This window comes from Trichosurus vulpecula, chromosome 3, assembly GCF_011100635.1.
Source record: "Trichosurus vulpecula isolate mTriVul1 chromosome 3, mTriVul1.pri, whole genome shotgun sequence".
Lineage (NCBI taxonomy): Eukaryota > Metazoa > Chordata > Mammalia > Diprotodontia > Phalangeridae > Trichosurus > Trichosurus vulpecula.
In genome coordinates this window covers 170,101,449-170,124,248 of record NC_050575.1, presented here as the reverse complement: position 1 = coordinate 170,124,248, position 22,800 = coordinate 170,101,449, and the positions used below count along the sequence as shown (strand labels likewise).

Below are 22,800 nucleotides of genomic sequence, written 5' to 3'. Positions count from 1 at the left end.
AATATACTTTTTTCCTATATGAATCCTACTTATTCTTCAAAGCCCATCTCAAGTTCATGAAGACCCCTGGATTACCACAGTTTACACTGATTTCATCCTACATTGATCACTCAGATTTACTGTCTATCCCACTCATTGGGTAATTACTATAAACCACCATCTGGTCATGTGTTTATATCTTGTCACCCTCATCAGACTTTAAGTTCACTGGAGAGAGGGTCCATGTCTTTTATTTCTTTTCTGTTCTTTCACAAAGCTAAGCAAAGGCTTTGCATATAATTGAGATACAGTAAGTATTAGTTGACTGGTGGATTTAAATTCACCAATCCCTTTTTTCTCCATAGGTAGTCTTCCTGTCTGTGAAATCATACTCTTTAAGGGATGTATGGTGAATGCTAGAGGACTCAAGAAATATTCCAATGTTAATATCTCACCTGGGGGCCAACAACTCCTGGGGGACCTGGAGGACCAGTCTTGCCTTGGAAGCCCTGTGAGGAAAGAAGTTCATCACATTTGAATATGCAAAACAACTAATGTCTACAGTTTCTAGTGACATCCCATTTCTCATTTGATCATTTACAAACTCCCTCAACATCTAGAGGTCCCAGATTTCACAAGGAGAGCCTCCATTCTTATTTCATTTTTGCATTTCATTTTGTGAAGGTAATGAACCTAGATGAATTACGGGCACTCACTGCTCTCAGTGCACCATGTTTATGTGCTGAAAAACATAGTTTAAAGCAACAGTTAATCTTTTTGATGTCATGAAACATCTGTTTTCAGAGTAGACTTGGGGCCATTTTTTCTCTATGTCTAGCTGGTGCGGCCAATGTTCTTGGCTGTTTCTCATTAGTGACTTCATGGGTAGCCCTCTCTTTCTCTCTTTAGTGTTTCTTATGTTCAATAGGTAATTTAACTCGCTTGCTATTCTGAGCTGTCTAAGCAAGCAATTGTGACTCCATGCTGGTTCTCAGATTCAGTGGTTTAAGTGGTCTATATGACTCTGGATTGAAATGAAATATTGTCTTTCTGGTATGAATAATTTAAGTAGATGCAAAAAATGATGATTTTACATTTGATAATTAGTTTGAAATCTCACAGTCTGTCATTTAGAGGAGAAATGAATCTTTACGGACATATTTTACTATTGATGTATAGGATATTCTTGCATCTCAAAGAATATAGCACAGCCCTGTAGCCTTCAGAAGATGCTATTTGTTTCATATAGGATAACATAATACCATAACTGTATCACCAAATCCATTCAGGGAATAGCTACTGGTGAGAAAGAAAATCAGCATGAAAAATGTCAGGAACATTTCTCTATTGTGTGACCATAAAAGATAACATCAAATATGATGATCTCAGAATTGGTAAACCAGCAGTGTGGGTAGATTTGGAATCAGAGGGACCTGGGTTTACATCCTGACTCTGCCATTTTATACCTACATGACCTTGGACAAGTCACTTAACTTCTGAGTCTCAGTTTTCTCATCTTTAAAATAAGGAAATTAGAGAAGATGACTGCTTAGGTCAGAACCATGAGACTGTAAGCTCACTGAAGGGAGGGTCCATGTCTTTTATTTCTTTTGTGTTCTCTGAATTCCAGCTGTGAATCTATGATTCTATGAACCATAAGGGGCTTACATTTCCTAAAAAAGTAGAGAAATGTTATTTCTTCAAGATACGGATACCTTACTCCTTCCTCCAAAAGGAAACGTTTCTCTCTTCAGTACAGATCAATGAATAGAACACAAAGACTGGGACTGGGAATATTCTTAAGATTTGAATGCATTTCCATCACATCGGAGCCAAGTAAAAGCAGCATAGGTTTTGAGGGAATTCCTGGACTCTACATTCTTCATCCATGTGATATTGGATACTCATGGTGTTGAGAGAGAAAGAAAACACATACACACACATGCATACTCAAGACAATGCACTCTGGTTCCATGATAATTCACTGGGACTATGTGTATAGCTGGACACCATATATTGCCAAACTCTACATGCAAAAGCACTTAGTAATCCTTATCGCCTACATTTAAAATTGTAAGAAATCTATCCTCTTTGTTTCTAATGCTGAGCAGGCCACAGTAGCTTTTGGAAGACAGCTCCCCCTTCAGCCCCAAGCTGAAAAGTATCCTTTCACTTCGCATTGAGAACCATTTTCAAAGGAATCTTATATGGCTAAAACCTTCAAGGGCATTTGGCCCAATTCCCTCATTTTCCAGTTGAAGAATCTGAGACCCAGAGAGGCAGTGAGTTAATAATAAAACTGAGACTATTATCACCATACAGCCTCTTTGCACATGCTACTGCTGTCAGGGTCAAAACAGAATCGAAAGAAGTCAGAACAGGGCAAACGCTGGGGATGGGACAGAAATACATCTCATGGGTATGTGTATCCATTTGGGCCTTAGTAACATAAACACCTCTTTGGCAGAAATGCTCTAAATGGGTCTCAAAGATTAGAGGATAAAGCCATTGCCCATGTGAATTACTGCAGGTCTCTCTCTTTCTTTACCAAGCTCAGCCTTTAGGAGTGTAAACAGGCACAAAAGGAATGCAACTGGAAAAGTGCTTACATTATTTTCTTAGCAAATGACAAGCAGCCTAATTATTTTCCAACTTCCAGGTTAAGTCAGAGGGGAAAAAATGCACCAGATGCAAAGCCTTCTACCTTATTACTCCAGCAGGGCATTAGAGAAAAAATGCAAAGCTCAGAAGAAATGTTTTAATTTGTCCCTGTAAACAAAATATCAAATTAATCTCCATCTCTTTGCTACCATGCATCATGCCACATAGTGGTTAAGAGGTAATTAAAAGAAGTTTCATCAAAATGAACCAAAGTGGGGGAAAGGAAGATGAAACATTTTTTTTAAAGCAGACACCAAGAACATATTAAATATGGTGTTCAAAAACACATTTTACAAGATGGCATATATTTGCTGTGGGCATTCTTAAAGGCCATTTGCCACCATGCAGGAAAGAGATTGGCAAAAAAATAGAGCCAGGTCATCATACCTTCTGCATGCCTCATCATTCTCCTTGGTGTCAAATAATGTTTGTATCTGAACAGTAACATCTTTTAAAATTGACAAAGTGGTGTGCCGAGAGAGAAAGAGAGAGAGAGAGAGAGAGAGAGAGAGAGAGAGAGAGAGAGAGAGAGAGAACACAACAGGATAACAAAGTAGGTGGAAGACAGAAGTTTGGGGATAATCATTCAGTAGCCTGGGCTAAAGTATCATCAGTCTCTCTGTAGCCTCCCAAGAGAACAGCTTCAGTGGATGTACTACTGGGCTTCACTCTGAGCTTGATCAATCAGGGTCAATTACAGACTGCATGAGCTTCGTGTGCTTTTCCATATTATTGATCTAATGGCTTTCTAAAAGCTAAAAAGCTTAGGGGCATTTTGAAGACTGCATTGGTACACCCACCACTATGAAATTCTAAAGAATGGAAAAGCTCATTCTGAAGGTCAAAGATAAATATGTGATCCTGAGACATACTCAACATAAGCAGGTATTAGTTACACTACAGATATTTTTCCCTATGAAGAGCCTAATTTGAAAGCTGTAATTATTGTCCAGGCTTCATTACTAAAGAGAAGGCCAACATTTGGTTAACTAACTGCAAAGGTCAGCATCATGTGTAACTACAATTTAATTTCATACATCCAGGTCATTTGTAAAGGCAAGATCAAGTTCAAAGGGATCCTTCTTCCATGAACTCATGCCTTATAAAAGCATCTTACTGTGAAAGCTAAGAGAGTGGGACCTCTTTAGCTCCCTTCCAATTTAAACACATGCATAGTCGCATACATTCCAATGTAAACACACAAGATACTCTAGACAGACTAGAAACATGGGTATACTTGAGTTTGGATAAATGAAATTGCATTACATTTATTTGTGATTTTCTACTAATATCAAAATGGACTTCTACATGGCTAGTAGCTAAGTCCCTAAGGCTGGTTTAGAAGCAAAGACAGAAAGAATTGTTCTTAGCACATCTTATCTGTCTTCTAGCTATCCTATCTTCTCCAGAATAAGTAACTCTTTTCATTTACTTCAATGCTTAAAAAAAGATTGTTCACTTCATCAATGTAGGTTCTTACTCCACCAACTTACTCTGTGCTGCAGTAGACTGTGCCATTAATACACCTTCCCCCCACCCCACCCCCCCGCAAAAAAAGTGACCTGGTAGCCAACATTGTGATGATGTTTTAATGTTTCTTCGAATTTGGCTAGTCTGGCTCTGAATCATAGTCCCTTGCCAGGGCTAGTCACAAAATCTTTCTAGATTTCTTCCTGCCAGAGCCTTGGGTAATCTCCAGCTCACAATGAGACATCAGAGCAGGCTCTTAGTGAAGAATCATAGTCTAGCCCAGATTAGAAATTTTTTTAAGTAGAGTATGTGACCCTCATAGAAGTCATCATTAACCTGATTGGTCCAGCCACAGATGTGGCTTGATTCTCATAGACTTCCTGACACAGCTGAAGACACACAAGTCTGGAAATAAGCATCAATAAAGCAAGATCTCCTCACCTACACAGGAGTTTAGAAAAAAAAAAACAGCTAGCATGGTATAGGTCAGGTTTAATGATTGACCAACATTTCCAGTTACTTACAGTTTCACCTCTCTGTCCAGGGTGCCCGGGAAGTCCATCCTTCCCTGGAGGACCCTGAAGAAGAAAATAGGGGAGAAGGTTTCACTCAAGTTCCACTAAGCAAACACACTGTTAGAGAAATCAAGACCTGAAACAATGTTTTTTTATTTTTATATTTTGCAATTCAATAGTTTTCCCTGTGGACATTTCAAAGCAATGCATTGTAGAAATATTCACCGTTAAGCATTTTCTTGGGGATCACTAATGATTAAATCCAATGGAACATGTATTGTTGACAGAAGGAGAAAAAGACTTATACTTCTGAAAAGGACTGTTGTCTTAAGAATACTGGGCAAATCAGCTGAGAAATCAACAGATGGCAAGACATTGATGTCAGCTTATTAGGCTTGCTTTTGGGGAGTTCACATAATGCCTTGCCCACAGAAAGTAAATGCTTGCAAGATTGGATTGGCCCCTCCCAACACTTGTCCACAGAAACCTAGTCAGTGATGACACCAATGTAAGTACAGGCATTACAAAAACAACACCCATTTCCATAGCAATTTAAAGGTGGCAACAACTCTGTGAGGTAGATAATGCTAGCATTTTCCTCCCTACTTTATAAATGAAGGAAATGAATGCTAGCAGAGACTGAGAAATTACTTACAGGAGGGCCCTTTGGTCCAGGAAATCCTGTGGGTCCTTGAGGTCCATTGGGTCCCTGCAGACAGAAAGTGATTTAAAAGCTTAATTTTAAAGAAGCACTCTTTGCTCTATTTTCTCCTGTACTAGCAGTTGCTAGAGGGATGGGGATGTATCTTCTTCACCCTTGAGCCCACCTGGCATCTAGCGGTACTGAATGCCGCCACCTCCACCCCTGCCCCAGATGTCACTTAGCACGTTTCTAATCAGCTTGTAGCATAATGTTGTATATTATAGTTATTTGTATTTGTATCTGGCTATCTGCTTACTAGACTGTGAGCTCCAAAAGATCAGGGACCATGTCTTATCTAAACTCAGCATTTCTATCTGTCCTTACCTATTCCAAGTTGTAGGTACTGTGTGAAAAAAGAGCACTGGCTCTGTAGCCAGAGGATCTCTTCAAACCCTGCCTCCGACCTTAACTACCCCGTATAACCTGGGGTGCATCACTTAACCTCCCGGGCTTCAGTCTCCTTATTTGTGAAAGGAAAGGGTTCTACTAGATAGCCTCTCAGGTCCCTTCCAGCTCTAAAACCACAATCATATGATCCTAGCATGTGTTTAATAAGATTTGATGAATGAATTAAGCATCCCTGGAACCAGTGAACAGAAGCATACACTGGTATTTGGTGTTTGTCAGAGAAAGCAGTAGCTAGAGATAATGTTCTCTGAAGACTGTTACTCTCCTGGATTAGGGAAAGCCTGCCAATCATCCTTGATAGGTGCTGCTTCCATGAAGACTTCCCTATGGCACTCCCAAACTGAAAGGTGTTATTTGCTCATCATAGCGTGTTGCCTGACTCTCTCTTTCTGGTACCTCCCTTACTCTCTCTTATTATTGTTTGTATATTTGTTATTTGTTTATTCTTTGTTCTAGTAGATTATAGACTTCTTGAGAGTGGGTCTATATTTCATCTATCTTTGTATCTATGCATGTGTGTGGGACAAAATCCCACTGGCTCCTCACAAAAACAATGTAAATTTGGTGATGTTATTATTATTTTCATTTTACAGATAGGGAAATTGAGGCTGAGAGAGGTGAAGGGGTATGGACAAGGCCACACAGCTCATAAATGTCTGAAGGAGAATTTAAATTAAAGTCTTCTTGACTCTAAATCCAGTGCTTTTTATACTATGCCCCTAACTGAAAGGCTGAGGAACTTCAAGGTGTTTCCTAAATTGAACTGAGGAGCAGCTAGGTGGCACAGTGGATAGAGAGTAGGGCCTGGAGTAAGGAGGACTTGAGTTCAAATATGGCCTCAGACACTTAATAGCCATGTTATCCTGGGCAAGTCACTTAACCCTACTTGCCTCAGTTTCCTCATCTGTAAAATGAGCTGCAGGAGGAAATGACGAACCACTCCAATATCTTTGCCAAGAAAACCCCAAATCATCGGAACATGACTGAAGACTGAACAACAACAAAATTCAACTGAAAGTAATCATTGAAAAGAGGACTTTGGGTCTTTCCCTCCTCCAGCTACAGAAAAACAAGCCAAGCTCTGTGTTTGTCTAAGAATGGATGTGGTCTAAATCTCATTGCCTCAAGCACTTTTCAAATACCCTGACTGTAGCTAAAGGCATGTTACCTTATTTCCTGCTGGCTGCCATTTTTAGCTTAGAGATTTGTTTTTTTAAAAGTTACCTACACCCATCCTTCGCTTTTGTCTTTGTAAATCTCAAGAATAGATCATATTCCTTTAGGAAATCTTGGGATATTTTCATCTTTCCTTAGTGGAGAAAGGGGTCAATATCATTGGGCTTTCCTGGTACTAGGGAGGTACGTCTGGGAAGAAGATGAATGCTACAGCCACAATGTGTAAAACACCTTACCCGTTCTCCAGGAGGACCAGATGGACCATCACCACCAGAATTGCCCTTTGGAGAAAAAAGAAGGAAAAAGCAATATTTGTTCATTTTTAAGAATTCTTTCTCAAGACATTATAAAAGTATAAAAATCTAGAAAGACAAATGTGATGAAGATGTAGCTCCTCAACTTCCCTAGGATTTTCTCTGATTTTCTAATAAAGAACTCATCAGTAGCCCCAAAGGCTGTCTATTATCCCCTACTACCACTGAATACAAATATATGACTGAAATAACAGCAACAGGGCTCGGGCACTTGAAGAGGATAACTGATGCCTGCTGGGAGAGAAACGCTGAGCTCCAGTCAAAGTATTTATCAAAAATTCAAGTCAAGACAAAGCAAAGGCTTTACTATAATTATTCCAAAATGGTAGCTGTGAATGGACTCAGTTTATGGGGTGGATAGTGATACAAGAGAATTGTTTATATGTCATTACTATCCTGCTACATTCTGGTTAGCTGTAAAAAGAAAAGAAAAGAAACAGGAATGAAAAAGGAAACCCCAAGCCAATCAGAAACTATTTTCTCCACAAAGGTAACTCATTTCAGAATATCGGTATCAAAAGAAGAAGAATCATATAGCTGGCTAAAGCATATATTTTTTAAAAGAAAAAAAAGGATTACTGATTTAATTAACTGGCTCTAAAACCATTTGTCAAGAGGGAAGAGTTGTATGTTACTGGCAGATGCTCACTGATGACAAAAAGATCATTCTTTGTGTTTCTGACAAAATTTCCCTCCAAAGATTTGTAAGTCCTTTTCAAATAAATAATAAACCTTCACCATGAGGAATGGGCGATCCCAGCTGTGTTTGGGGATTTATCAAATGCCTGGATCTAGCATTCCAGAGTTAAACAACTGGGGCGCTACCAAATCACTCAATGTGTTTGGGCCAACATTTTCCCTGTTCAGTATTCAGAACCACATGTGCATAAGTGTTACACTTAGTTCTGTGATTTCTTTGATTTGACTTGGTGAAAGGTCATTAAGGAAGGGAGAGGGAGATTCCTTCAAAACCTAAGTTTCCTTCTTTTTAATTTTTTTCCCCAGAGGAGAAAAAAGATCCCCCTCATCTGCTCAATGTTTTGGCAGCATCCCAACCCCAGGGCTAGGATCCAGGATGATGAGCTTGAAGACACACCTTAGGTCCAGGTTTGCCAGTGATCCCTCTGGGACCTCTTTCACCACGTGGGCCCTGGAAACACAGCAAAGTAGAGAAAATGTTAAGTATCCTAGAGATAGAGAGAGATTCTTCCATTCCAACCTAATAGTCCTTCCTCTGTTCCTACTCATTCTGGTACATGCCATCCCTGATATTTTAAAGATCATCCGAAACAGACGCCCCCAAAGACAAAGCAATAGTTACCGTTGGACCTCGTTGCCCTCTCGGTCCTGGTTTTCCAGGTGTTCCCTAGGATCAAATGAGAAGAATGATGAGTCACTCATGGTATACCAGTTGTTACTGTCATCTGTAGTCATTACTGTGGTCTGATTACTTTCAGTTCAATTTAGCAAATACTTATAAAATGCCACACCCTCTCAGCTAGAGGCATAATGTGTAGAGAGCAGTATTTGGAGTTAGGAAGCCCTGAATTCAAACCATCACCATCCTTGGAAGATGGCATCAATCTTTGCTACCAAGGTGACGGGGTGACCGGTATTCCTTTTGTTCTAGCTGGGAAAGAAAGCCAAACTCTGAGCATCTCTTAGAGCACCATTTCCTCCCATTTGTTTTTAAGAGAAATGTAAACAGGCACAACCCACATAGCTGAATTCAGTTGCGCAGGCCCTTTTGAGATGCATTTTTCTTACTGCAATTTGAATGAGGTTTAATTCCCCCCCTCCACACACACACACACACACACACACACACACACACACACACGGCAAGGGAAAAATCATTATTGTAAGAAAAAATGAAAAGAAGCAACTCTTTTCATACATAATTTACTTGAGCTGCAGTTAAGCATATTAGCCATTAAAATTTCAACAGATTCTCTCAACAAGCAAACTTGCAATTTGGAATATAAATCATACATGAAAGTTATTTTTCTTCTCTTCTAATGGAATTTGGACTTCTCTTCACATTCTCTAAAGCGTGGAGCATAATGTGCTGTATTTGTTTCCCAGCAAAGCCATAAGAACTGGAAAAATGGAGTTTACCTACTGCCTGCTGGCCTAATGGATCATGTTGTCATATAGCAAGAAATGACAGAGCTGGGAGTAAACTCTAACCCCTTGACCCTCTTCCCGTCCCCCTACTCCACTCTGGTTCTCTTTCTGCTGCACCATTAAGATTATTTCTTGTAAATATAGGCTCTAGGGATTGAAAAATAAAGCCATTACATTACTTGAGTGGGGATTGTTTTTATTCAGAAAAATCTCATGTATCTTTACAGTTTCTCAATCTATCTTACTACACTTCTGGTTTCTGATGATAAAACCCTAAAAGGACCAGATTTTGTTAAAGGTGACTCACAAAAAATACTCACTGTCATTTAATCATCAATCATTCATTTGCTTTGAAACAAAACCTGCATTTTAGTGGTCTGCGTTTTTAAAGGAATTTAATAAAAGCATTTGTAATGATGAGTTAATTATGTTGCTTTTTAACAATGCACTATGCCTCCATTGCTTTAATTACATGGCAATATCCTCTGGCAACAGAGAACTGTTTGCACAAGAAAATTAATGAAACATCTGCTTTTTTCAAATCACAAACTTTACACCAAAGCAAATATCCATGACTGAACTGAGTTTGTTCCTGGCATTTATAAATGGAGACACATCGGTCATGTTCGTGTTTTTGAGAGCAGCTATGGTGAAAGAACCCAACTATCTTCAAAAATGAGAGAGGGGATTCAGAGGAGCCATGCCTGCAATAGTCAGTCACCTCTGTTTCTAGTGTCCCTAGCATCTAGCCCAAAGCCTTGCACATGGCAGGTATGTTATAAAGTTTACTGAACTGAAATGAAAATGACATGGCTTGGGCTTTAAACAATGTGGTAAATGTCCAGTTATCATCTGAAGTCAATCAGACCCCAAACTCATGCACACAGGCCTTGGGACCAAACCCAAGAATGAAAACTACAAGATGTAAGCACAGTTTTAATCCGAGGTTCCCAGGAGGCATTATGTTCGAGGACTTTGTTTTCCTTTCTTTAAAACAATCTGGTCACAAGCAGCTCATGGTCCAGATAATTGGACCATTGTGCAGAATGATCCCTTCACTCTGTAGCCCTTGACATAAACAAATTGCTTGCTAGACTCCCCCTTGAAGAAGGCATGACCTCTGAAGTGGCTCAGGTCCATTCCTCACTTCAGTTGCTCCTCCATCCTTTGCTTTGTGAAGGGACCCTGGTCACTTCTGGAGGGCAGTGTGGAAAGAAAAGTGGGCTTGGATTCAGAATATTTCAGTCCAAGTCCAGAGGTTGCCAATGAACAGCCGTGTGACTCTGGGCCTGCCCCAACCTTGTTGCTCCTGTTGCGCTTGTCACAACCTTGTTGTAAAATAGGGACTATCATCCTTGCACTAATTACCTCACAAAGTCATTGTGGAAAAACTGTAGAGTAGGGACACTGCACTAAAAATACCAGTGGACTAGGAATCATGGGACCTGAGTTCGAAGCCTCCCTTTGTCATTTACCACCTGTGTGATTTTTTGCAAATCATTTAATTTTTCTGGACTTCCTTCCTTTTTTAAATTGAATGGGGTGAAATAGATAGCCTTAAAGATCCTTTCCAGCTCTAAACCTGTGATCCCATCTAAGCATTTTATAAGTTGCAAAGCAGGAGAGAAAGTGGTTGATGTTGCTATCAGAATTCTACTTAGCTGACAATCAAACAGATTGGGAAAGTTCTCATACCCTCGGTCAAGTTTAGGAAAATTTGCTCTGCACAAGACAGGGCAATGCTCTCCAATTCTCTTTCATTCCAGAGGGCTTGTTCCCAGGCCCCAGGGAGGCCACTGAGGTGAGCTTATCATTTTGCTGATGAGTGTTTTTCTGCTTATGGCCATGGCTGCTTTTTTGCAAGGAAAAATTTATTCATATTTAACCAACACTTATTTTTGCCAATAGCAGACAAATAGAAGAAAAATAAAAATTCCTGGGTTAAAATTAATCGAAAAACAGCACTGGCTCTGAGTATCACAAGTGAAGAAGGATGTAGTTATCAATAACCCCAGTCTCTCTTTGGTCTACTAAAACCAAGTAGAAAAAAAAATCCGAGAAGAGGTTTAAGGAGATCTGATTCTCAAAATTCATAGTCACTGATTTAAAGTTTCCATTACTAAAATCCACCCCACCCCCAAATCCTGGGGACCTGCTAAAAAAAGAGTCCTAGATAAGAGGATATGGAAAAGAAAGAAGAAGGGGGCCTGGGGCATTTGCAAATGGCAGCCACTGAACCAACACTGTAACTCTGAAACTATGCTGTCCTCGAGAGTATTATGGAATGCAAACCTAATTAAGGTGTCCCAAATATTTACATATTCTTCCTCCATTCCAGGAACTTTGCAGGGAGAGAAGGGGAGTAGAAGAAGGCGATGGGAATGGGGGTGGGGGAACCTCAATTGAAACAGTATTTAAACCATCTTTCCATAGCAGTAACTAAACAGAAGGTTTATGAGTCTGACAGATGCACTCAGTTCTCTGAAACAGGAGGCTATGATTAATTTTGACAGGGGAAAGATAAAGATGGCTGGTCTCTCCGTCTAACAACATATTAAACACCATTACCGTGTGTTCAGAAGAAAAGTAATGGCCTCGTTTTCCCATGCTGAAGTTCGTGTTTTGACTCATGCCAAAAACACAAAACGGCAGTGGATTTAATTTTCCTAATTTGGGCTCCATTGTCAGGAAGCACATGAGGATAATGTACACAGCAGAAATGTGGAGAGTAGAGTTAATTTGCAGTTTTCAGCACTTGGGGTGGAAGAGTACCTAACAAAATCTGACTTTTCTCTTCCCCCTGCGTTTTTCAAACAGCCAGAAGGCCATTGGAGAGACCTTGAATTGTGTTCTATACTAATCCAGACCAAGAAGGCAAAACATGTGGCACAGATATTCATTCTTTTCCAACTCTCTCACTCTGGAAATGAAATTGTTCCATAGCCCTCTTCTACTCAACACAGTATCCACTGTGAGCTTCCCCATCAATTCTCAGCTGGGCAGGATTAATGAGGTGCAAGCTCTTTACTCTGGTTGGGGTCGCTGAACTCCTGTTTCTCATCACCTTCTCCATTGTTTCCCATTGCTTCTGACCAGATTTTAATCATTTCCATTTGGGGATCTTGGAGGGTGTTTTGTAAAAGTGGCCAAAGACTTCTGACAAGTGACAAATCTTTATTGGTTTCTATGACTATGTCTGCAGTGACGCAACTCAAACTTAACGACCTGATAACTGGGCCTCGGAATGAGACCAATGAGCCAGAATCAGCACCACCATCCTCTAGCATGTGGCTCTGAGCTGTGGCTGCAAATGCCAGGGGAACATTCTGGAGAGAGCTAATTGGTTCAGTAGTCTCCGGATGACTAAGGAACTCCCTGTTTGTCAAACAAGGAACTTTTACAATCTGTTAGCTCTTTTAGCTCACTGAGGCAATGCATTGATTAATTAAATAGTTATTCAAAGAGCCCACCTTAAAACAGAGAAGGTTCTGAAACATCAGAGAATCTGAATCAGGGAATCTGGTCAACACAAAGCACTAAAAATTCAATACCAGAGTTTTCCAAAGAGGTTTTAAATGTTAAAGATCTTTGGAATCATTGACTAACCATCACACAAATTATTTGCTTTGCACTGGTTGCTAACATTGTTTTTTTAGTGGCACTATTGGTGATAGACTAGTTGTATAGCCAAAGTAAAGGATGGGAGATGAGATAACCCAAGTATTTCATTGGCATCCGTGAAATATCTTAATAGAATTAGGCTGTCTCCAGAAGTAGTGAGTTCCCCTTTATTTGAGGGCCTCAACCTCCAATAATCAGGTCCGTTATAGTAGGAATTCCTTTCCTGTATAGTTTAGCTTGGATTCGGTGGCCTTTAAGGTCCCATCTACCTCTACAATTCTGAGTAAGGCCTTCATCACTTTGGAGAGATCCTCTATAAAATATTTTGGGAAAGAGCATTGATAAGAATCATATAGGATGAGAAAGTTAGAGTGGGCTGCAGACTGTGCTAATGTAAGGAATGCCCACTGAGGATAAAAAGATGTCCCTGGTAAAAATTTTGTGCACTGAACAAAACTGGCTTTGCAATGTACCTTCTTCCCAATGATAAGTGTCGATACTACTAATATACAAGACTGACAGATCTTAGACAGAAAGAACCTTGGAGAAAGATTGATCCAACCCCCTCCTTTTATAGCTAAGGATACTGTAAGTACAGAAAAACAATGCAACTTGGCTAACTAGGCTCATGTTCCTCCTACTACACCAGTATGCTTACATTCTTTAGATGTAATCCTTGGGGTCAGACACTTCACTGAACTAAGCTGCTAAAGGGGAGTCTTTGGTTAGTAAGATACCATACTGATCAAGGTCCCTCTCAGAAAGAAAGAAATTATTCAGTTGCAAAGTGAAGACTTTGGAAAAGTCCAAATGGCAATTATAGAATCATAGACTCCCAGAGTTGGAAAGCATCTCTCAAAAGCTATCTAGGCCAGGAGTGAGGAACCTGCGACCTTGAGGCCACACATGGCCTTCTAGGTCCTCGGGTATGGTCTTTTGACTGAATCTAAGTTTTACAGAACAAATTCTTTTATTAAGGAGATTTGTTCTATGAAGTTTGGATTCCCCACCCCAGATCTAGGCCAATCTATGCCTAAATAGAATTCTGTCTACCATAGCTTCCAAGAATGATCATGTAGGTTCTGCTCAAAGACATCCAATGAAGGGGAAGTCACTTTCTCCTAGGCCAGCCCATTCTGCTTTGGAATGGCGCTCACTAAGCATGGCACACAAGTATCATATACTACTCATTGCATATGAAAGACAGATTACTGACCTAGTGATATTAGGTGGCCTCTCTGAATTGCATCTCTGCTAGTGGAGAAGAGCTATGCAGTGAAATCCACATTGTCTTACCCAGGTCCCCATCCAACCAAAGGTATATTTTCATGAAATAATTAATTACGGTGAGGATTCATGGAATGGAGCAAAGTCAATTGCTCCATATGAGGTTCACCTCTCAATCCCTGAGTTCATTAGCACTAAACCCTGAACACTAGAGGGGAAGTTTGTGGAAAAAGAAAAAAAAAGAGTCATTATTTCTTTGAGGAGTGACTTGTCCCTGGCTCATTTTGTTGGCAGCATGACATCACAATCAAACTGCTGTGACCGATATGGTCACAAATCATCAGAAATCACACTAAACCTATAACAATGTCATGTAAGGGCTATAGAAATGGAGGGCAAATGATATTTAGTATTTGGCACTGTTTGCACCTTCTTCATAGTTCTGATGAGTCAGCTGGGTTTGGGAGTTCTCTGGCTCACCCTCTATGTTTATACTGTCAAGTTTCAACCAGAACAGTCATCATTTTTCCATTTTGTGAAATCTGGCAGGACACGTTTGTTTACATGGGATTTGGCTGATGTCTAATCTATCCTCCTGTTCTCAAAAGAGCATATCCACTCTGCCTTTGAACATGATAACATTAACATGGAGCAACATATTTCAAAAGAACTCAAAAAATGTAACTCTGTCTCGGCTGGGGCAAGCATTGAGGGACTGGCAATATAATTGGTTTGAGTTTATATTGAATGTTTGGTCTTGCAATGGCACATGGGACAAATATCTTCAGAGGGTCTGTGTGCACAAAATGCCAGCTCTAGATAACCCTTGAGTGAAATTAACAACTTAAAGGAGCTCTTTATCTCTTTTTCCATCCCTTTCAATGGTCTGGGTTAACAGGTAGATTCTAAGACCCCTGAGAGGCCCTCTCTTTGTTCCTGATTGGCAATGTATGAATCACTACAACATGATTTCATTAATGAGTACCCAGGGCAACCCCATGCTGGGAAGACTCGCTCACTAGGCAGAAATATTTGGGAAGAGGGAGGAAGGACATTAATTTTACCCAGTATGCTGCTCTGAGAATGCCTTTGGTCATGATAATAACAAAGAAGCATCAGATTCTGCAACCACATTCCTCTACCTCAACGCACCCAGGTGGATTTTTGTCACAATGGGGTCTTTTAAGTGGTAAAGAAATAAAATGAAAGAATCTTGAGTTTGGATCAGGGGAGATGGTAGTGGAGGAAAAGCATGACATAGCCATTTCTTTCTTTAAATTCCTCAGCTGAACATTTGCAGCGGCCTGGAGAAAGAGATCAGTGGGCTCCTGAAATAGACCTATAAGGGTCTTACTGTCAGGAAAAGCCTTCCTAGTTGCAGAAATTGATCAGGAATTCAGGTTTGTCTCTGCTCCTATTCGGGCCCACTTCTAACACACGCATTGTGCCATTTGTCAAAACTGTCATCAGCACTCACAGCTAAAAAAAGCTTCTTCCTGAAGGTTAGCAGCTGCAAAAAGCATTTCTAAGTGGAAAAGCAGGTGAGAAATCAACAAACACTTTTTTTAAAACCACCAAATCCCCCCAAAAACACACATATTCTGGTAACAAAAGGGAGAAGAAGAAAAAAATTAGCATAGGTAAAGGGCTAAATCATCCTTACTTACCCTTCCACCCTTCTCCCCATTTGCTCCAGGGAAGCCAGGAAATCCAATAGAACCCTGAAATAAAGGGGGGAAAGTCACATGAAACCAACTGGGACTGATGGATTCTGAAAGATTTTAGAGAATTATCCAGTGGTGTTGTTAGCTTCCATTAACCCTAACACACTTAAAAAGAACATATTGTAACTATTTACACCCCAAACCCTCAACACAGATTTCAAAATGACAGAATTTCAGAGTGCAAGGAGTCTCAGAGGGTCATCTGATCCAGTGCTTACGTAGCTGAGAATCTGCTCTCTTGACATCCCCAAGAGACTTGCTCTCTTATGCTCAGAGACCCCCAGAGAATGAGGGGGTCTCTTCATTTCACTTTTGGCTAGCTCATAATTATTAGGAAGATTCTCTATGAAACTGCAATTTGCTTCTCTGAAACTTCCAACCTTTGCAGAATAAAGCTAATCCTTCTTTCTCATGACACTTCAAATGCTTGAAAAAAAAAGTTATGTTATACTCCCTAGTTCTTCTTTCCTCCACGATAAAAATCCTTAGTTCCTATAACTCATCCCCATATGGTATGATCTTGAGACTGTAGAGCATCGGAGTGCCCTCTTTTAGACCCTCTCTTGCTTCCAGTGATGCCCAGAACCAAACGCAATAGCATAGCTAGAGTGTTTCAAGGGCAGAATACAATAAGATTGCCACAGTGTTATGGACACTATGTCTCCCCTTAATGTAGTTTAAGTTTCTATTAGTGTTTTTGGCACCATATCTCACAACTGACTCATATCAAATTCTCAATCCCTAAAAACTTCCAGATTTTTTCTTTTTTTTTTTTAAGATGGTATTCATCTAACAGTAGTGGAAGACAAGGGTTACTTATTTATTTACTCAACAAACATTTATTGAGCGTCTATTACTATATGCACGTCCCTGTATTAGATGCTGTGGACAACACAGAGATAGGTAGGACAGTCCCCGACTTCAGGCAGTTTATAGGTCTGTTGTCATAGCAAAGAATTAGCTGGGTTTCAAACATTTCTGTGGGATTAAAAACCAAGTAAGGGAGGCAATACCCACTTACCTGCTGCTAGTTCACCTGACCATCATGCCCATTCAGACAAGCATGTGGGATACACAGAGAAATTTGTAATATCATGCTATAAGTAGTATTAATGCTATTATCTAGAAATGAGAATTTTGAATTTGGATATAAATGAAAGTGTTTAGTTCCTTAGTTCCTTTGGCATTAATGAGATATCTAAAATAAATTTGCTCTAATAAGTGCAAAGTTACTAATGTACTTCTTACCCAGCCAAAATACTAACCTCAGTAAATCTGTTCAACAAATATTCCTCATAAGCCTTTGATGGGCAAGACACTACACTCAGTGCTAACTTCCCTGTGCCACTATATATTATGCTCCGTATGTCTATACAAGCCCTAGATAATATCTTTAGCAGGAAAAGCATCTAATTCTTGAAGTATCTTCCTGTTCTCTAAGAGAATTGCTTATTTACATTAATGTTCCTGCCTAAATTACAGCCATCCAGACACGGTAATGTACCTAGTTTCTTGGCACTTCTTCAAATTTGACAAAACTTGAATTTTAGACCAAGGCGCTAAGCTCAGTTGAAACTTTCATGAATTAAGGCAGCTAATTCAAAGGTGAAATCTTAAATATTTATCTCCAAGAGGAGCAATATAATCTGAAAAGTAATTTTTTTCTAATTCCTTCCAAAGAGAATCGTAGCATCAAGAGCTGGCAGGAACCTCACGGATAATATAGTCCAATACCTTCATTTTCAGGTATTGTCGCTCAGAGGTTAAGTGTATTGTCCAAAATCACAAAGCTAGTAATTAGGAGACCTGGAATTCAGATCTGTTCTTCTGACTCCAAATCCAGTTTTTGCTATTATACATCTCTGTTTCATTCTACCTTTCTAGACATTAGCTGATATTTGGGTTTTGGTCCTAATATATGTGTACATGTGTGTGCACATACAGACATACATATACACACAAACATATACATAGGTTTAAAATCTCTGCTGTCACATTTTCAAAAAGCTTTCTGGAACTCTGAAATAGGTTTTCCCTATTAGGCAGAGGACAATGGAAAAATGCTGACTTTGGAGTCAGAAGATTTGGGTTTTAGTCCTGGCTTTACCATTTACTACCTGCTTGACCTTAGACATTTAACCTCTCTGGACCCCTGTTTCCTCACCTGTGATATAAGGGAGATGGATCAGATGATCTCTAAAGTCCCTTACAGTTCTATAGCCTATGATAGCTATAATCTGTATCTACACACACACACACACACACACACACACACACACTCTCACACTCTCACACACATACACACTCATATCCTGTTCTCTTTCTCTCTCTCTCCCCCAGCCTCCTCTTGTCACTCCCTTCTCCTCCCATTCCATCCCTGGCCAACAATTTGGTGCTGGTGGCTAAAGAGATAATTGCCTGGATGCCAACCTTTTTCTTATTTCCTATGTATACAGAGAGCCTTGCAGTTTATAGCTGCAGTGGGAGCTGCAGGGCCTGCCACAGATAGATGTTTTCATAAATCACATAATGCTCCCTTCGCCCTAATGCCTCCACTGCATATAAATGATGTGCTTACATATTGTAGGTGTGACTATTAGTATTCCATAGAACTGTTTTGAATCGATCTTCCCTTAACCAGGGTGACATTACTGAGGACTCCTGTCGCAGCCCACTCTCCTTCCTTTGTTAGTATGACTGAGTATAGTCAAACTCCGTTAAGCAGTCAGCTAAAGGTATGCTGGAATAGGCATCATATGTAAATGCACTACAGAGATGAAACACTCTTTTGCTGTTAATTATGTCTCCAGTGTCAAGCAGCCAGTTATTTTTTAAGGAAGAACCATGAATAATAAAACATGGAGCTTGGATAAAATAATTTTTAAATGGCTCCCAAAGCCTCCAGGAGCTGTTAGAACTAGGTTAGAACATGATTTCGCGTGCGAAAAGTTCTTGTCTTTCGTTTACACTTGGTTCCTGGCAAATGACCTTCGAATCTCCAAAGTGATTCTTCCTGATAGCAGATTAGATTTTGCAAGCTTTGAACATCTGCAACTCTATAGTTGATATCAACCAAATGATGCTGTGGAAAGCAAGGCAAACGATCCAGCTTTGGATGTTCTAGGTGGGATACATCCACTTTCCATTCTCGCTTTGGAAAGTTCAGCTGCAGAACAGGCCCCTGTTTCCAACTCAGCTACAAACATGAGATGGTCAAGAAGCAAAGACTTTTTTTTAAAAGCAGGATGAATGCCCAAAACAAAGGTCGTACCTAGTGATGAAGAAGAGGCAACAGTGTGAAGGAAAGGAGTGAAAGAGGCTAGAGACCAAAGCAGGAAATTGGCATGAGCAAGCAACTAACCCATCCCTAAGTTACCTTTGGACCTTGTCTTCCAGGGTAGCCTGGTAAGCCTGGGACTCCAAGTTTTCCCTGGAATAGAAACAAAAACATTGAGTAGTGAGTTTGGAGGGCAAGCTTTATATTTATGTTGAGGTACAGACAAAATATAAACACTTGTTTGGAAGGTAATATAGGAGAAATATAGTTTCTGAGGGCTTAGCGATGCAGAAGAGACATTCAAGCCAGTTTTCTTCAAGGGTGATATTTCTAGGCTATGATAAGATGATGTCAGCCAGACAAAGGCAATGATTTGTAAGTAGGAGAAACTAAAGCAATCTGATTTGCAGCCCTGTAGTGAAACTGTCTGAACTGATAGCGGAGATGAAGATACATTTATCGTGTCCTGTGGTCTCATGAGGAATGGTTCCTAGCAATTATAACAACTTACATTTGTATAGCCCTCTACATTCTCTCATTTGGGCCTATCAAGTCAAATTACAAATAGTTAGGAATACTGTGTGCTCAGCCCAATGCCTAGGCACTCTGGGGGAAATAGAAAAAGAGAGGATATGGCCCCTGTCCTCAGGGCAGATGTGAGTTGAGAGGGCAAGAATTCCATATATAGAACAATGACAGACTGTATAAGGTCAAGGAGGAGTTTGTGCTCTGGGAGTTGAGAAAAAATGTGCCTGCCCAGGGAAAAGCTGAGTTACTCAATCAATAAATCAGTGACTCAGCAAGCATTATTAGGAATCTGCAATGGGCCAGGTATTAGCATAGACCCTGGCAATGCAAATTGAAAAAAAGAAAAAATTCCTATTCTCAAGGAGCTTGAATGGGGAAGACAACAAAGACAAATATCAAGAGAATAAATATAAATTCGTTAAATGCAAGATGGTATGGAAGGGAGGGCGCTAGCAGGTGGGGGAATTAGGAAAGATTTCATAGAGAAGGTGATGCTTAGCTGAATTCTGAAGGAAACCAGAATTTCAAAAAGGTAGAGGGAAGGAAGGAGTGTATTCGAGGCATGGGGGACAGCCAGGGCAAAGACACAAAGATGGGAAATGTGCTGTTCAGTGTGTTCGGCTCCTGGTAGGGAGATAATGGGCAATGAGGTTGGAAAGATAAGTAGGAGCAGGTTGTGAAGCATTTTAAAAGCTAAATAGAGAAGTTGATATTTTATCATACAGGTAATAAGGAGCCTCTGAAGTTGATTAATAAGGAAAGTAACAGACCTCTGTCTAAGATAAGTCACTTTGGTTGTAGCATGGTGAATGGCCTATAGCCATAAGAGACTGGAGCTAGGAAGGTTAATTGTAAGGCCTTTGTAATAATCCATGATGGGGGATGAGGGGCCTGAACTAAAGTGCTCAGAGACATTAGCCTCAGAAGTGAATCAATCAGTCCCCCAAAGTTCAGAATGTAATGGAGAGAGAGAATTAAGAATTATGTGGAAAAGGAATCTGAATCAAGAAATTACAGCTAGGTCTAAATGCTAGTTTGATCCATAGCAAACAATTCTGAGAAGCAGATATAAGTAGAGAGGCAAGGAGGAATGTGTCTGATATAGCAGAGTTCCAGTCTTCCTGAGCTCAAACTGGAACAAAGATAAAGACTCTTTCCTGCCCTGCTCCCCGCCCAATCCTCACCATCCCCCTCCAGCTAAGATGTACCTTTTCTCCAGCAGGACCAAGGGGACCGGGATCACCATTAGGACCACCACGACCTTTTGGGCCTTCTGGGCCATCTTCTCCTCTAGGTCCAGGTGGCCCAATCTCACCCTATGAATAAAACAAACAAATAAAAAAGATCAAAGGTGAGGATGACACAGAAAAAGATTTCTCCTTACTTAGCCCCTTTTCTCCCCCATAAAACATCCCATCTCCTACTGCTCCTGTCTTGCTCAGTATTTCAAAGAGGAGATGAGAACTATTGAGCACCTCATGGAAAGTAACACTTTGGCTTGCCTTCTGCCTCCTGCCTCGATGGAGCAGATGACAGGTTTTCATTGTTCTAGGCAAAGTGGAGCTATTGTGTGGTAAATTATAGGCCTGCATTCAGTCAGCTATGTTGGACTCATTGCATGGAGGTTGAGTTGCTATTTTCCTCAGGCTGTGGGATCTTACACCTCAATTATCTCCTCTAAATCTAGTGCCTCTTAGCTAAAATAACTTGTGTTCACAATGGCTGTGCTCAATTCATTCTTCCAGAAATACTTCAGAATCTTCCAAGTAACCTCTGGCAAGGGAACATGGGAAGGAACTACTTTCTTGCTCAGAAACTCCATAAGGTGTGAACAATCCAGGCTCATCCTTAGAAAATGGTTAGAAATGGTCTACCTGTTAATGGGACCTCCCCTGGGACTTTTTTTTATTAAGGCAGCACACACACACACACACACACACACACACACACACACACACACACAACTATGACAGCAAAGCATATGGCATAGGAAAAAAACCAATGACTTACTTATTCATGATTTCTTGGGTCCTACAGGAGTCGCAATAACACATTATCCCTAGCAGGCCTATTCTATTTCCACATTCATGCTCAAAAAAAAAATTCAAAGCCCAAATAAAGAACTTTGTTAATGGTAAATAAGGGCTGACCTTTTCCTTTTAAGCATGTATTTTTTACACTCTCTTTCAGAGCAGGGTCCTTTCAATCTTGGTTCCAAATAGATACACTTAATCTTCAAAAGGGAAGAACATATCAGATTTTTTTATGTCAAGTTGATACGTACACAGGTAGCTGCAAGGGATTATAAGGACGAGAACCAATTTAGATTTCAGGGACCCTGGCCTCTGAGGAAAGTTCCAGAATTGCTATGCTATTTCTAGTTTGTATATCAAGGAAGTAATTATTTAATATGAGGTATAGATCCCTTTATTTACCTGGTCCCATTTAAATACATACATATATATACATATATATATGTATATGTGTATGTACACACATATATGTACATATAAGTGTACATATACACATATATGCATAAATTGCACGTGTGTATACGCATAGCTATAGAGTGTTTGTCTATTGCCTGTCAGATTGAGGTGAAACAGATTAAAAAGCTACTTCCTCATTGAATTGTCTCTCGAAAAAACCTCCTGAACCATCACTTTGCAAGGGAATAATTACAGCGGCAGGAAGAAAAGATCACCTCAGCCGACATATTTCCACACAGCTACCATGACTGCCAGCAATCTTAGAGAAATTTATTTTCTTTCTTTCTTTTCTTTCTCTCTCTTTCTTTTTCTTTCTCCCTTTCCTTATCTCCTTTTCCTTCTTTCTTTCCTTCCTTCCTCCCTCCTTCCCTCCCTTCCTCTTTTTTTTCAGTGGTCTATTCATTCTGAGGTTGTTAGTGAGACTTCAAAGCTCTCATGCCAGGGCGGCTTGCCCTGTGCTGCTCCAGATAGGAATCTGACTTGAGACAGCTTTCTGGTTCATTTGCATTACCCTCTCCTCATATGTATATATTAGAGCACAGGCTGGTGGCTCTGAGTCATGTGTGTGTGTGGGCCACTGA

General features: G+C 40.1%; 1 protein-coding gene across 2 annotated transcripts in view; it reads right to left on the bottom strand.

The window, feature by feature from the left end:
- Positions 1 to 22,800, bottom strand: part of COL5A1 (collagen type V alpha 1 chain) — a 316,543-nt gene that overhangs the window by 53,421 nt on the left and 240,322 nt on the right. For both annotated transcript variants that reach the window (XM_036749195.1, XM_036749196.1), the window contains exons 30-38: positions 20,939 to 21,046; positions 19,302 to 19,355; positions 15,869 to 15,922; positions 8,548 to 8,592; positions 8,323 to 8,376; positions 7,149 to 7,193; positions 5,281 to 5,334; positions 4,635 to 4,688; positions 435 to 488 (exon numbers count right to left, since the gene is read on the bottom strand). In XM_036749195.1, the coding sequence (XP_036605090.1) occupies positions 435 to 488; positions 4,635 to 4,688; positions 5,281 to 5,334; positions 7,149 to 7,193; positions 8,323 to 8,376; positions 8,548 to 8,592; positions 15,869 to 15,922; positions 19,302 to 19,355; positions 20,939 to 21,046 (522 nt within the window). The remainder of the gene's footprint in view (positions 1 to 434; positions 489 to 4,634; positions 4,689 to 5,280; positions 5,335 to 7,148; positions 7,194 to 8,322; positions 8,377 to 8,547; positions 8,593 to 15,868; positions 15,923 to 19,301; positions 19,356 to 20,938; positions 21,047 to 22,800) is intronic.